The following is a 15,350-nucleotide window of genomic DNA, read 5'->3' as shown; positions in this document are numbered from 1 at the left end:
ACCATCTAATAAATCATGTAACCAATCTGTAATCGTGTTGAAGAATGGAATTCATCTAGTAAAAAAGAAAATTGCAGCCTTGTTATGAAAGGATTCCACTTGTGCCACAAACCGACATGTTTCCACTTGGGCATCTACCACTTCCTCTATTAGAACATTGGTAGCCCTAACATGATTTTCCAGCACATATGGCTGCAAAATCTGATTAGCTTGTGCAACTTGAAAGTCAAAAGCCACCTCATGGTTCTCTTCCTGAGGTGCATTAAGAAGCAAGGTATCGTGAAGCATCCGACTAGTCTCCTTCTCTCCATATTCACCGCCGATCAATCTCTGCCTTTTAGCCCGATCTTCAAACTCTGGCTCTGGCCCTCCACCCTCAAACTTCTCTGCATCTTCTATTGAGACATGTGCCCTCTACAAAATCCATATCTATGGTTCCTTGACTCATTTCCACTGCTCAACACCAAAAATTAATGCTTCCACCAGAAGAAGGAGAAGAGTTATGTTTCAACCCTGCAAACAAAGAGGAGAAGATCCACTGCCTGGATGGAAAATCTGTCTGCACGAGTGGCTCCAAAAGGGGGTGGTAAAACCCCCAACACGGTTGGTAGAACCGCTTCAGGCTCACCCACAGAGAGAAATTAGGGCAAACACAAATACTATGCAGGCTAAAAATCTGCACGCGGCTATGATCGCGAATTCTCCACCGCCTAGATGGAAAATCTCTCGGCACGGTTGGTGGAACCACTTCAGGCTCAACCACAAAGAAATTAGGGCAAACTCAAACACTGTGTACTCTCTCTCTCTCTCTCTCTCTCTCTCTCCCCCCCCCAATGTCTACACTCACATAGACATTGGGGTTAAGATAGAGCTTTGCATAACTCTCTCCCTCCTTGCTCCATACCCATTTGTGTAGCTCCATTGGTTGAGGACCCTAGTTTCACCACAAGAGAGAGGGTTGCTCAATCTTGAACAGCTAAGGGTGCAAACCAACTATGACCCTTTATTTTCTCCCTTCCTCTTCCTCATGCAAGGTACAAGAGTTCCCATTTTGGTGAACACTTTTCATCATGGATTGAAGACCAATGGAGGCGTGGTTGAGGACCCTAGCTTCTCCACAAGAGAGGGTTTCTTGAATAAGGATACAAACTTTTATGACCCTTCTTCTCCTCGTGCAAGGCACAAGAGTCCCCATTTTGGTGAGCACTCTTCACCATGGATTGAAAAGGGAATTGTATGAAGAAGCAATTTCTTCACACTTTAATCTCATTAATCTTGAAAATTTTGTGGTTGAAAGCTTCTTTTTGATGGGCACTTTTGCTAGGCAATGGCCAAAATTTGCTTTAAGAGTGTTATTATACAGTTAATAACTTCATAACCCACTGTCGTAATTCGTTTTCAAGCATCCGATCCTTAGGGTCGTTTCTATTTGATGATCTGCACACTTCAACATGGCTCTTTCTCTTCGCCAGAAGCAAACAGGTGTGTGCAAACCCTAATCCTTTCTGAACAAATTAGCTCTAAAGTTTCACAAGAACAAACAATTGTGTTTTAGGGTTAGGGTTTTATTTTTCACTTTCTCTCTGTGCTGATGATCATGAACAATCCTTAAACGTTTTTTTCCCCTCAATTTTGCGTTGTTTTGTTGTGATTGAGGACGCTATTATGGTGTCATTGACTTTGCATTCTGCTAAGCTTGCATATAAGAATGGAGATTTGAAATGATTAAGGTAGTTTTAGCTCATGGATCTGCCACTTCAAAGAAAGAGAAGTGGTTAATTTGAATCAAAGCCTTTTTATTTGGAGTGAGTGAATCTCAACCAGTTCTGGAAAGATTTGATGTGAAGGAGGGCTTAACACATCTGAATATCAAACTCTCGACTATGTGTGACCTAACTTGTGATTATATAAGGGTAGTCAACTCCCTTTCCTTCATTTCCTTTAGCAACCCTCTACCTTATGTTGCCGTGGCACAAAGAAATACACCATTTCATTGCTGTTTGTCCAAGTAGCAAAGGAGGCACACCTGTTTTGTAATCATGTGCAGCCGGTGTAAATGTCCAATAATGATCTAAGGATCAGCTTATGGTATTCGGCAGGGGATGCAAATTCTAACATGCCCTTTTTGGATGTGGTTGGGGGCATACTGTATGCCATTCTGGACAATCAGTTATTGTGCTCTGCCTGGCTATTATGGTTTTTAAGACATGATGATGGATGCTAGCGTTTCATCGAAGCAAACATTTTCCTGAATGCCTGGGTACCAGCAGGTGAAACTCTGGTGAAGTAAATTCTTCTCTTTACCACTAGAGGTCAATCTCACCGATCAGTGGCCACCAAGGCACTTCAGCCTGTTTTTGCTGCTAAGAGAGTGAATGCTCATTTCATTTGAGGTGGTTATGAACATTCTTGTTCTGCCTGGGCATGGTCACCTTGGCCTGCACTTTCTAATGCAGGGTTTGAAAGGCTGAAAATGAGGCAAAGTGTGGTGTTGAGAAATTTGGCATGTACAGAAAAACAACAGTCCCAATAATATAGTGAACAACACCAACGCTTTTGATATCCACACACACACGGTTCATTGCTGGCAGGGGGATCACTGCTATCTGAAGGGCATAGATGGTGCCATGGCAGTCCCAGCAATTATGATTGCTGTGGGAGAGCCTCCCTCTTATCTGCTTAGAATGCATGGTAATGTGTACCTTGCTGCAGTAAGAAGGCAAGATAGACCTGGTGATGTGGTTGGTTGTTTATTGGTATTATGGTTTCTCCTCATGGACAGGAGTATCATTTGCTCTAAGGCTTTGATATTCTGTGCTTGCATGCAGATGCTGTGGTGAAGATGCTGAACTTGAACCATTCGGTTGTGAGTGGTGGCACAGCTGATGAGGAGGTTTACAAAGTATTAATCCTAGATCGCTTCTGCCGGGACATTCTCTCTCCTTTGATTCGTGTTAATGATCTCCGAAAACACGGGATAACCCTCTACTTCACCATTGACAAAGAAAGGCAAACTATACCAGATGTGCCAGCTGTATATTTTGTCCAGCCCACTGCCTCTAATGTGGAAAGGATCATCAAAGATGCATCAAAGGGGATCTATGAGAGTTTTCATCTGAATTTCTCCTCTTCCATCCCACGCCCTCTTTTGGAAGATCTTGCAGCAGGCACACTCAAGGCTGATTGCATTCAGCGCATCTCCAAGGTGTATGATCAGTATTTGGAGTTTGTCACATTGGAGCATGGCATGTTCTCTTTTGCCCAGCCACTCACATATGTGCAGCTCAATGATCCCCAAGCACAGGACAAGGACGTGGAGGCAGCAGTGGAAGGTATTGTAAATGGGCTATTCTGTGTTCTAGTCACTCTTGGGGTGGTCCCAGTGATCCACTGCCCCAAAGGTGGACCTGCAGAGATGGTTGCATCGCAGTTGGATGCCCGATTGAGAGATCACCTGGTTGCACGAAACAACTTGTTCACAGAGGCCGGACATCTTGGTAGCTCTTTCCAACGTCCAATTTTGTGCATCTTTGACAGGAATTTTGAGCTTACAGCTGCTGTGCAGCATGTGTGGAGCTATAGACCAATGGTGCATGATGTTTTGGGGATGAAGTTGAACAGGGTAGTGCAAGGTGGGAAGCCTTATGAGCTAGATGATTCAGATTCTTTCTGGGTTACAAACAGTAGTGCACCCTTTCCTAAAGTCGCAGAGATGGTGGAGGCACAGCTGAATAAGTACAAACAAGATGTTGATGCAGTGAATAAACGGACAGGCAGCAAAGGAGAGATGGATTTTGATGATCAGGAGCTACTTGGAAACACGAAGCATCTAATGAGTGCTGTAAACTCTCTCCCAGAGTTGACTGAGAGGAAAAAGATGATAGACAAGCACACAAACATTGCCACTGCTCTCTTAGGGGAAATCAAGGTAAGGTCTTTAGATGGATACTATAACCTAGAGGATGATATGCTTGGGCGAGGGAGTGTTGATCGAAATGCACTTGTGACTGTTCTCAAGGGCAAGGGGACCAAGGAGGACAAACTCCGAACTGCAATTGTATATTTGCTAGCAGTAGAAGCTACCCCTGCCATAGAAGTTGAAGCTATTGAAGGAGCTCTTAGAGAGGCAGATATAGACCTTTCATCTTTCCTCTATGTCAAAAAGATAAAATCTCTCAACTCAACTCTGGCAGCAGCGACTGGGGGAAGTAGAAGCAACCTAGTTGATTGGGCTGAGAAGCTCTATGGGCAATCACTTAGTGCGGTTACAGCAGGTGTGAAAAACTTGCTATCAGGAGGAAGGCAGTTGGCTGTCACAAGGGCAGTGGAGGCACTAATGGAAGCTAGACCTGGACCTGAAATGGAAGCATATCTTGTTTTTGATCCAAGGTCTCCAAAGACGAGCTCTAGGGGACATGTGCAGGGACCATTCAAGGAGGCAATCGTCTTTATGATAGGAGGAGGAAACTATAATGAGTATTTGAGCCTACAAGAGCTTGCACAACGACAACCACCTGTCAAGAATATCATCTATGGAACAACCGAGGTTCTCACGGGGAGAGAGTTTGTGGAACAGCTTGGAGTTTTAGGAAGGAAAATGGGTTTGGGGGGTAACACACAACCACAGTAACCATTAATATCCAACCTTAGTACAATTTCTTGTAAGACCTATGATTATTTGTATTGATAAAGATGGTGATGGTGCGAACACATTCCGCGCGGATGTTGCTGCTGTAGCAATCAAGTTGAGGAGTACTTTAATGAGTATGCTTAACCTTAGAGAGTGTTCCTCCTGTGATCACATGTCTCGACTCACATGTTCATTTACACTTGCAGATGAGAAGCTTTGTTTCTGTATTGAGTTGCTTTGAGGTCGAAGTTGACATATTCAGTGTTTTTGCAGCATCATTGTAGTGATGGCTATTTCCAGGGACTTCCAAGGTATGATGATTTGGTCTTTGGATACTTTTCCACTGGGTGGACTCCCATGGGTGGATCACCTCCAGCTTGAGACGAGTCATCACCTCCGATATCTCTTTTCATCCTATGACATGGAGAAAGAGTAGTAGTAAGAGCATGGAGGAGGAGGATGATGAGCCTTCTCATCCCTATGACATGTATAATATGCATGTCCATTATGTGTATGGTATGTTAATATGTATGGTATGTACATATGCATATGGTTGTGCAAGGTATATGCCCACATCATGGTATGATATGTCTCCGCATGTATGATATGCCCACATGTGCCACATGGTGTCCTGACTTAAAAACTACACTGCCACATTAGTAACCCTATAAAAGAAAATCGTGCCAAAAAAAGGAGGTAATTTTTAAAATATCACCAACATAAAGAATGAGAACAAAGAGTACAAAGTAGCTAACTTTCGTATATTGAACAGGTGGGACTCATTGTCTAGCATAATCAAAGCCATTTATCTATTCAATTCATGAGCGCACACAACAAAGCCACACGAGGAAGCCATGGAATAGAGAAGATGAATAGTTCTTTCTTGTCGTGTTCATGAATAATTCAATTAGAAGGGAGAAGACGTAGATTGTGCTTCATTTTGGGTCACTATCAGAGCATGCATGATGTCTCTCCATGAATGAAGTCAACTCCTCTACCTAACAAGGCAACACAGCTTACATATCTCTTAGGTAAATTAGTTGCTTACATATCTCTTAACAAAACTAGTTAAGGTATTGGAACATTTACCAATCCAATGGTAGCACAGTATTGAATGTGGCATGCATGTTTTGTTGAGGTAACCTCACCCATGTAGCCACTATCCAACACCTTTCAAGTAGACATTACAAATCTCATTTTCCACTTTCGTTGCTAAGCAAGAGATGTGTACATTATGAAAACAAAACCCCCACTGCAATAGTTCATGGCATGATGCTGCCTGAACAAAAGTTTACTAGAAAACCATATTTGGCACAGTTGAAAGTGTGTTTGGTTGCATTGCCTAAATAAAAAGTACTAAATAAAGTGAGAATCAAACTAGATCCCAAGGTTAAAAGGTTGTAGATGCAAGTGAGCAAGGATGTTATTTTTTATGAGATGAGTAATTGGTATACACCAATGAAGGAATTCCATATAGAGGCTGATGTAAACAATAATGTGGTTGCAAACAAATGGAGAGCTGCAATCACATGTGCTTAGTGGACCTGGAGAGTCCTCTAGTAGTGGGTCTATTGTTAGAGCTTGGTCAGGAAGATTGAGGCAAAATGCCATGAATTTTGACACATCATTAGTGGCACTACATGTGTTTAAAATTCAAAAAATTTACATGTATCACGAAAGGCAAAAGAGAACATGAATCAACCTTTCATAATGCATGATGTTTCAGCTTGTCATTTTAATGGGGATAGTGGCTCAAAACAGAGCCTTGATGAGGAGTTCAGGATCATGTCTGTTATTACACCATGTACAGAGAGCCAAAGAGGTGTTGAGAACACTTGGTAGTAGTGCTCCAGGTGCAAGCATGTCTACGAGGGTCTGATATCCAGTGGATAGTTTGAGATATGATGGGTATATAACCCGTCATTATGCTTAACGAGGGTCAGATATCTAGTGTGGCTGGATTAAGATGTGATGGGTATACAGTCCGTCATTATGCTTATGTGGTCAAAGCAATACAAGAGATAGAGTCCACATATTTTAAGGAGGAGGCACTTAGACATAAGCATTGGGATGATGCTATGGATAAAAAGATGGCTACATTGAATCCAAATGAGACATGAAAGTTGGTGCTTTTTCCTAAGGAGAAGAAGGCAATTGGATGCAAGTGGGTCTATAAAGTAAGAAAAATTCATATGGGTCTATGAGTAGGTAGTATAAGGAAAGATTGGTACCCAAGGGATATGCACAGACCTATGACATTGATTATAAGAAAACTTTCAATTCGGTTTCTAGGATGGCAATAATGAGAGCAAACGTTGCTATGTTTGTAGCTAAGAAAATGGTCTTTACATCAAAAGGATGTCAAGAATGCATTTCTACATGGTGATTTACAAAAGGAGGTCTACACGGTGTAGCCACTAGGATATAAGAACCATGTGCATGTTTGGTAAGATTATGGGTGATATGCCGCAAGTGGTTTACAAGCTCTGTGATATATCCATTTTGGTTTACTAGAGTTATGACATAGTTATAGCGCCAGTTCATATAGTCAGGTTTACTAGAGTTATGACATAGTTATAGTGCCAGTTCATATAGTCAGGTTTACAGGCTGTGTGATATATCCATTTTGGTTTACTAGAGTTATGGCATAGTTATAGCGCCAGTTCATATAGTCAGGTTTACACTATGAACTGACCATTTGCATGTTATAGTAAAAGATTATTTTCCCTTATAGTATGTACTCTTATCTTTATGTTATGGTTGTAGAGAAGAGAAGATAATAGAAGAAAATTCAACCATCCATCTCTCTTGTGTGCTTGTCTACTCTGTGTGTGTGTGTGTGTGTGTGTGTGTGTGTGTTTTCTCATAAGGATCTCAAGTTCACCCTCTCCTTCGCATTCTTCTCAGTCACAAACATAATACCTAAAAGCTCAGAGTTGGGAAAAATAAAGCCAATCTATATCTTCAGGATGATTCTCAAAATTTTATGGAACAGGAGATCCCATTCACTATCTAACGAAATTCAATTAAATTTACAAGGCCATGGGAAGGATTGATGAGCCCACCAAGCTCTGTTCATTCGTACTTTTCCTTGAAGGCAAAGTGGGCTAGTGGTTTAGGTCCCTAAACCCATATGAAAAGGCTAGCTATAGAGATCTTGTGACACATATTCATTGTAGGATTCTCACCTAACGGAGACAGATGGAGCCCCATCGAACAAATCTATAACCTCAAACAAGAGGAGGGAGAAACAATGCAGGACTATATCGCTAGAACCAAGTATCTCCACATGAGATGCACTCAAGACTAGACAAATTCTCATTGATCAATTTATGATTGATCTCAAGAACAAGAGGATAACCATCTCTACATCTTTGATGAGTGTTTTCGTGCAAAGCAATAGACCTAGTAGACAATCTGCAAGATAAGGATGTAGAAGTTATCCACCCGAACCAAGAGATAGGGGACACATCCTCCAAAGCCTCAACGGCTAAGGGTACCCGACAAACACCAGCTAGAGTCCTAGTCAAGGACATGAGCATGGACGAGTTGGCAAAAAATCTGCTCAACCGTTTAGGCTAGCAGTGGTGGCAGGGCCAATCCCAAGAGCAATCCCAAGGCCACCCCAGCCAGTTCCTCAAGTAGGACACCGACATTTATTTCATAGAGAGATATGGTTTGGTGTGCAATCTACAGCCGTCGAAACCATACAAGCACGGAGTGTCCAGTACTTAGGCCTAACAACAATATTGTGCTCTCATTGCCATCACCAATACTTGAGCAAGTGGTCAAGTAGTACGAACTATTGACCCCGCCTGAGCATATCCCAGATCCTATTTCTTCAGAGTAGCCAATCATAGAACCAGTAAGAAAACCTCAACCTTTAAGAGGTCGTAGGCCAAACCCGTGGGTTGTGACCATTCTTAAGAAGCTGTAAAAAGAACCAGTTCTGAGCTTGAAACGAATCCAACTAGATTCCACATTGCTAGATGTAGTGAAGGAGGGCTCAATGGGAGGTGAAAATTGGCCTTCCATGGGTCATCATAGTCACCACAATATTTTCTCCGATGTAATAGGCCAATGACGACTTTATTTTGACCCCATTAGAGGTACCGCCTCCTATAGGGACGGATCAGTGCACATACCCTACACATTGGTAGGTCCAAGCCCACCTCTGAGTGAGTTTGAGCCAAGTGAGCGTGAATATCACACGAGGAATATAGTAGCCCCACACCTCTGAGTGAGTTTGAGCCAAGTGAGCGTGAATATCACACGAGGAATATAGTAGCCCCACAACCTTCTTATCCTCGAAAATCCGAGTCCTAAAATAAGTTCTCTTTTACAAAGGAACTCTTAACTTTGGAGAGACTTACCTGACTAGATGATTGTGAATTTAGGAGCCCACACTCGTGAACTTGAAGAGAAGAAGGATGAACCGGGGTACATTGAGAGCTCTTCTTCCATACCTAAGACAAAAGGACAACCAAGAGTGCCCATGAATAAGCTAGGACACTACTAATAAAATGAATGTCGTGCTACCTTTCGTTTATAAAGGCACGATGGTCTCTGTAATCTCAAATGGTAACGCTAGTGTGTCAGCATAATCACCAAGGATTGTTGGGAGGCCTAGGGAATCCCAATGTATGTATGTATATATAAATAAATAAATAAATAGATAGCTAAAAAGTTATATATAAGTAGATATATACCTATATATGTATACTTATAGATATATAGATATATATAAGTATACCTATATACCTCTACACACACACACACACACACACACACACACACACACACAGACACATACATGTGTGTGTGTGTGTGTTTTCAGTCTTCTATATCAGCAGTCAAAGAAACTCTAAGAACCTTATCCAACTTGACCAGTAAAAACATTAAACATGATTATATAGCAATGGTTTTGTGTACAATAATCATGTTTTAAGTAGCCAGTTACTCCATTTGGTGAAAAAAACATTTTTTATTGTAGAGCATAAACAACGAAAATACTTTGAGAGAGAAGATCCTATTACCTGCATCCATCCAAACAGACAAACAAAGAGTTAGCATGTGTGTGTCTTGCAAGTGTCATAGGATCTACCATGTGTTATAGATGTCACCCAAAATATCTTATGATTTATATGGTAAAGGGATCTTAGACCCTTGATATGTAATAGGTTTGTCATCTTAGTATCATCTATAAGGAATCAATCCGCCAAAACTGATCCATTCATACTAAGGGATTAACTCTAGATAAGAAAAAGTGTAGGTCTAGTATATTTTTTTGGAAAGGCACCAAATTACTTGCTAATTTGTGTAAATCAATCATCTGGAAATTATCCCCAAAAAAGAGATGCACAATAAAATAACAATATGCATGAGTGTGTGTGTGTGTGTGTGTAGATAGATACATAGATAGTAATATATATATATATATATATATATATATATATATATATATATATATCTATCTACACATATATATGTATAAATATGTAGATACACACACACACACACACACACACATAGAGGTAGAGGTAGATAGGTAGATAATAGTTATATATATGTATACATGAATTGAAGGCAATAAATGGAAACGGGCCTCTATAGCACCCTCTACTCCCTCATACCACCTTGTCAAGACACGCACACACTCTCAAAGCAAGAGAAAATCCCAATAATCCCTTAGTGCAAGAGACTAAGAAATAAGAAAGAACATCTAGAGAAGAGAGATAGTTGAAGGGGCTCAGATTGATGAGCAAACAGTTGAACAAGCTGTTAATGTGAAGGGCTAAAAACACACACCCAATCTGATCCACTCTTAACCTTTTTTTTAAAAACACACTCAAAATGAACGCAAAAACTCTCACACTCTCTCTCTTACATAAAAAAGACTTGTTTTAAATATATATATATATTAAGAAATAACGAGTATATCTCTTGTGAGAAAGGGATACAAAAAAGATGTTTTGAATAAGAGAATCTAAGAGGATCCCTCTCCTTCCTCACTACCATCTACCTTGCAGCAAATACATAAATGGACTTTCAACACTCATGATGAACAGGTGCAACAAGACACCCAGTTGAAGAGATTCGAATAGCACTGATATCTCATCCTCGTTGGGGTATAAGTTTTCCTGCATGAAAAAGACTTGAATTCTTTGACTGATGCACCCACAAAGATTATGACATAGTTGACCTCCCTTCTTGCTAATGATGTTAAGATCTACTCTCACCCCCTCCTTTTTTGTAACACATATGATGGTTTATATAGATGTCCAAAATCTCTCTATTTCTCTCCTTTTACTTTTATAAAAGAATGGTGCTCCTCTCTTATTGTGAGTCGTGCTTGTCCCTTGCTTAAGATAGCTTTCTTGTTTTGTTTTTAAAAAAAACTACTCCTTTTTTAAAAAAAATATTATTTTTTAGGCCGGTTAAGGAAATGAAGAAAATATTCTTTTTTCACCCAAAAATGGGGTGTGGAGTCTATCTATGCATGGGCAACGGATGGGTAGTGCACAGCCACACGAGGACAAGCACAAGCAAGATGGACAGCCAACGTTGGTGGACACCCCTGAAAAAGGCTTGCAAATTCACACCATCAAGCACCCAAGCATTGGGTGCCGAGCCACAAGACCAAGAGCCACCACAAGGCCAAGAGTCACAAGAGCCACGCCTCTTAATATGTAAAGAGAGGGGATAAAGGAGAGCCCCCTATGTACACGATTTTCTCCAAAAGAAAAAAGATTTTTTTGATCTCTACTAAGTTTTAGGGAAAATGCTAAATATTCAAACTTATTCCAAGGCACAAGGTGTGATGCCAAGAGTTATTTGCCTAAGATAATTTCCATCATTTATTGCCAAGAAATGCATAGACCCCACTGTGTTCGATGTAGTTGTTCCTCCCTTCCTACGAGATCCAAAGAAAAGGAGAAAAAAATCCCGATCTTATGAACCATCTCCCAATGAATTAAGGCATTCATGGCTTACATGCTATATCTTGGATAAGTCTACTTCAGAATCCTCTTTACCATACCATATTTGTCCAAAATGGGTGAAATAAGGCTTGAGACCCCAACTATTCACTGGGGTATGCTCACGTCTACATAAATATGTAAGGTGGTAGCTCCCATTGTCATAAACCTCTTTGATGATAAATGGACCTTCCCAACACTGCAAGAATTTTGCATTAAATCACTTATCGAGACAGTTTTCATATCTAATCACTAGCATGTTTTTTGTAGACCTTTTTCCTTGAGTAAGGAATCAAATTTCTTCTTAGCATCCTAAGAAGTGGTTATAAAGTGATCAATAGCTGTCTCTCTATCCAATTCAAAATGATGCAAGGCAATGAGTCTATCTTGGAATAGATCATTAGGATCCCTGTTTATCTTCTTCAAAAACTCTACACTTGGTACATCAACTTCAATAGGAGCAAGTGCCTCTTGACTATAAACGAGATGAAAGGGAGTAAATTGTGTAGAGGCTTTAAAGGTAGTCCTATATGCCCAAAGTGCTCCATCCAAATGCCGATCCCAAGTCCTTGGCTTAGCTTCCACATGTTTAGCTATGATTTTGCACAAGATACCATTAATCTTTTCCACTAAACCATTACACTGTGGGTAATAAGGAGTAGAATATCTATCTGATATTGAGTCTATCAAGGATCTGTTTCAATATACCTTGTCGAAAGCCTGGATCACAATCTGAAACCAATTCCAAATGTGCACCAAAATGGCAACATATATGAGAAAAGATAAATCTAGAAACTGTAACTTTTGTCACCCTTGGGACATGCACTGCTTCAGCCCATCTAGTCATATAATCCACTACAGCCAAAATGTAAACTTTGCCATTATGAGTCCTAGGCAAAGGTCCAATAGCATTAATACCCATTTCTCAAATGATCCATAAGCATCAATCTCTTATCATCAGCTAATTGACAAGCATGACAAGTTTTACACCAATGAACCACATCAACATGTTAACTAGGCCAAGTATATATCCAAAAGTTTTTTAATCTTGGATGGGTCTAGTGAAATTCCCTTTGTTGAAACTAAATGGCCGATTAGAACTACTTCTTTCTTGGAAATCTTACATTTCTCATAGTTTAATTGCCCACCCAAGCTATCCAATTGTTTTGCAAACCTTCCACTCTCAAACAATGTAAAATGTGAGGGCTATAAATACAAAAATCATCACTATATACCATGATAGACTTCCCAAAGAATGGCTGAAAGACATAATTCATATACCTTTAAAAGGTTAAAGGGAAATTTGTCAATCCGAATGGCATCACATGATAGGCAAAACATCCCCATGGAGTGATGAATGTAGTCTTTTTCTGATCGTCTTCTGTAATCCATATCTGAAAACAACTTGAATAACCATCATATACCGTATAATGCTTATAAACAGCCACTTCATTAAGAATTTCATCTTGAAAGGGTAGAGGAATATGATCCTGCTTTGTTGCTACATTAAGTGGTTTATAATCCACACATACCTGCCATTTACCATTCTTTTTAGAAGTAACCACCACAAGAGAAACGCATTCAAATTTTTCTACAAGATATATAAATCCAACTTTTAATAGCCTGTTACCTCTTTAAGCAAAGCATCATGCTATACCACTCCCAACTGTTGTAGTTTTTGAGCTACTGATTTGGCATTCTCCTTCAACTCAATGTGATGTTCTATGGCATTTACTCCTCTAATCTGTGTGTAATAAAAAATGAACAAATTAGGATACCTGTTTAACATATCCAAGAACTCCTTCCTCTCTTTGAGCTTCGAGTCATCTGCTAACATAACTTCCAACTTGCTTTGATCTGCCTTCAACTCTTCTTGAACCTCAGTTGTAGTTTCCCTGTTTACCTGTGAATTAAGTGTCACCCCATCACCTCCATAGATGAATCTCCAGTGTCACTCGTGGTCTTGAATTCCTCTTATGAATATAAATACTCTTCATCAATCTTTGTATCATCTAAATTTTCATCACTGTATATCTTTTTACTTCTTTTCTTTCATGTCATAAACCACTACTTTTTTTCCATTAGGTTGCATCACCAATTGTCTTTTGTCCCATTTTCGAATCACTTTGATGGCGATCATCCCAAAATCAACGGGTAGCCATCTCCCTTGGTTGTCATAACATAAAAATCAACAACACAATAGAAACCCCAAAAACACACCTTAAGATTCTTGATGACTCAGATGTAAATAATTTGTCATCTTCACCTTAATTGGAGAAGCCTGATGTATCATGAGTCCCAACTGGTGCATTAATGGTTCCATCATTAAGCAGATCTTGGCTCCACTTTCTAGTAGGACCTTAAAAACTATTTGGCTTGTAATTACACAATCCAAAGTAGGAACGACATCCTCCTGGACCTCCAATGGTGCTATAAGAACAATAGAAACAGGCTGCTCACTCTTCTTTTTTTTGTAATTTTAATGCTTGTACTTCTATTTACTTTCCTCCTCGCCTATGAACACATAGCAAAAAACTGAGGCCAATTGATGTTAGGTCCCTGCTTCCTCATATCCCCTCTCAAATTATATAGTTCCACGCCATGACCAAGAGTAACAATCCAATTCTCCTTCTCCTTTTCTTCTTACTTCCTTCCGCAATATCTTATTTTTACTTCCTCTTCATGTTCTATTTCCTATCCCTTTCGTCAAATTCCGCTACATGTACCCCCCCATCTAGTAAAGGTGGATTAGGTGCAACCATTGCTATCGATTCTCTAGGTGGAGGATTATTCCACCTATTTTGTATTTGATTACCTCCTTATACAGGTGGATTCCAACTTCTCTTGATATAAAGACTATTATTTTTGCCAAAGCACTTCAATGGATTGAGCCTTGATATACTTTGCTCGAAAAGTTGCTTCTAATTCCGTATACTTTTCATGAATTTTCAGATTTAGAGATAAGAACCATGTACGAGTATCCTTCCGTAACACGATTGTGAAAGCACTTAGCTTTCCCCTCCGAGTGATGTAAAGAGGGACCAAAGTGGCCTATAAATGCTCCTCTTTTCCCTAAAAACTCAACATGTGGAATAAAGGAGATTCCCCTATACACGATTTTCTCCAAAAGAAAAAATATTTTTTTGATCTCTAATACATTTTAGGAAAAATGCTAAATATCCAAGCTTATTCCAAGACACAAGGTGTGATGCCAAGAGTTATTTGCCTAAGATAATTTTCATCATTTATTGCTAAGAAATGCATAGACCCCACGATGTTCCATGCAGCTAGCTCTTCCTCCCTTATTGCAAGGTCGAAAGAAAAGGGGAAAAAAATCCCTATGTATACATGTATATACATATACGTGTATACACACACACACACACACACACACACACATATAAACACCTATAAGTATATATATACTCATATACACCTATTATTTTATGTATTTATTTATACTTGTACATATATATATATATATATATATACACACACACACACACACACACACACACACACACACACACACACCCCCTATAAGTGTATATATATACTCATATATACCTACTAGTTTATGTATTTATTTATAAGTGTATATATACATGCATACATACATATATTAAATATATATGCTTATATAAGTATATACATATATATATATATGTGTATACATATATATACATACATATATATACATATATGTATTTATTTATACTTGTACATATATATATATACACACA

General features: G+C 39.5%; 1 protein-coding gene across 1 annotated transcript; it reads left to right on the top strand.

Annotated features, from left to right (window-relative positions):
- The first annotated feature begins 1,184 nt into the window (after positions 1-1,184).
- On the top strand, positions 1,185-4,779 carry LOC147619588 (SEC1 family transport protein SLY1-like). Its single transcript, XM_086773252.1, has 3 exons — positions 1,185-1,199; positions 1,404-1,482; positions 2,829-4,779. The coding sequence occupies exons 2-3, from the start codon at positions 1,452-1,454 to the stop codon at positions 4,628-4,630; spliced, it is 1,833 nt and encodes a 610-aa protein (XP_086629378.1). The 5' UTR covers positions 1,185-1,199; positions 1,404-1,451; the 3' UTR covers positions 4,631-4,779.
- Positions 4,780-15,350: the final 10,571 nt, after the last annotated feature.

This window comes from Cibotium barometz, chromosome 33 (genome assembly GCF_041138505.1).
Source record: "Cibotium barometz isolate CiBa-2024 chromosome 33, ASM4113850v1, whole genome shotgun sequence".
In the NCBI taxonomy this organism is placed as follows: domain Eukaryota; kingdom Viridiplantae; phylum Streptophyta; class Polypodiopsida; order Cyatheales; family Cibotiaceae; genus Cibotium; species Cibotium barometz.
Note: the sequence above shows the minus strand (reverse complement) of the source record. Positions and strands in the feature narration are given on the sequence as shown.

What these genes read in the sequence shown, in the direction of transcription:
- LOC147619588 (XM_086773252.1), top strand. Translation starts at nt 1,452, where the DNA reads ATGGCTCTTTCTCTTCGCCAGAAGCAAACAG. An exon ending in TCTTCGCCAGAAGCAAACAG is followed by an intron (nt 1,483 to 2,828) that starts GTGTGTGCAAAC and finishes GCTTGCATGCAG; the next exon opens with ATGCTGTGGTGAAGATGCTG.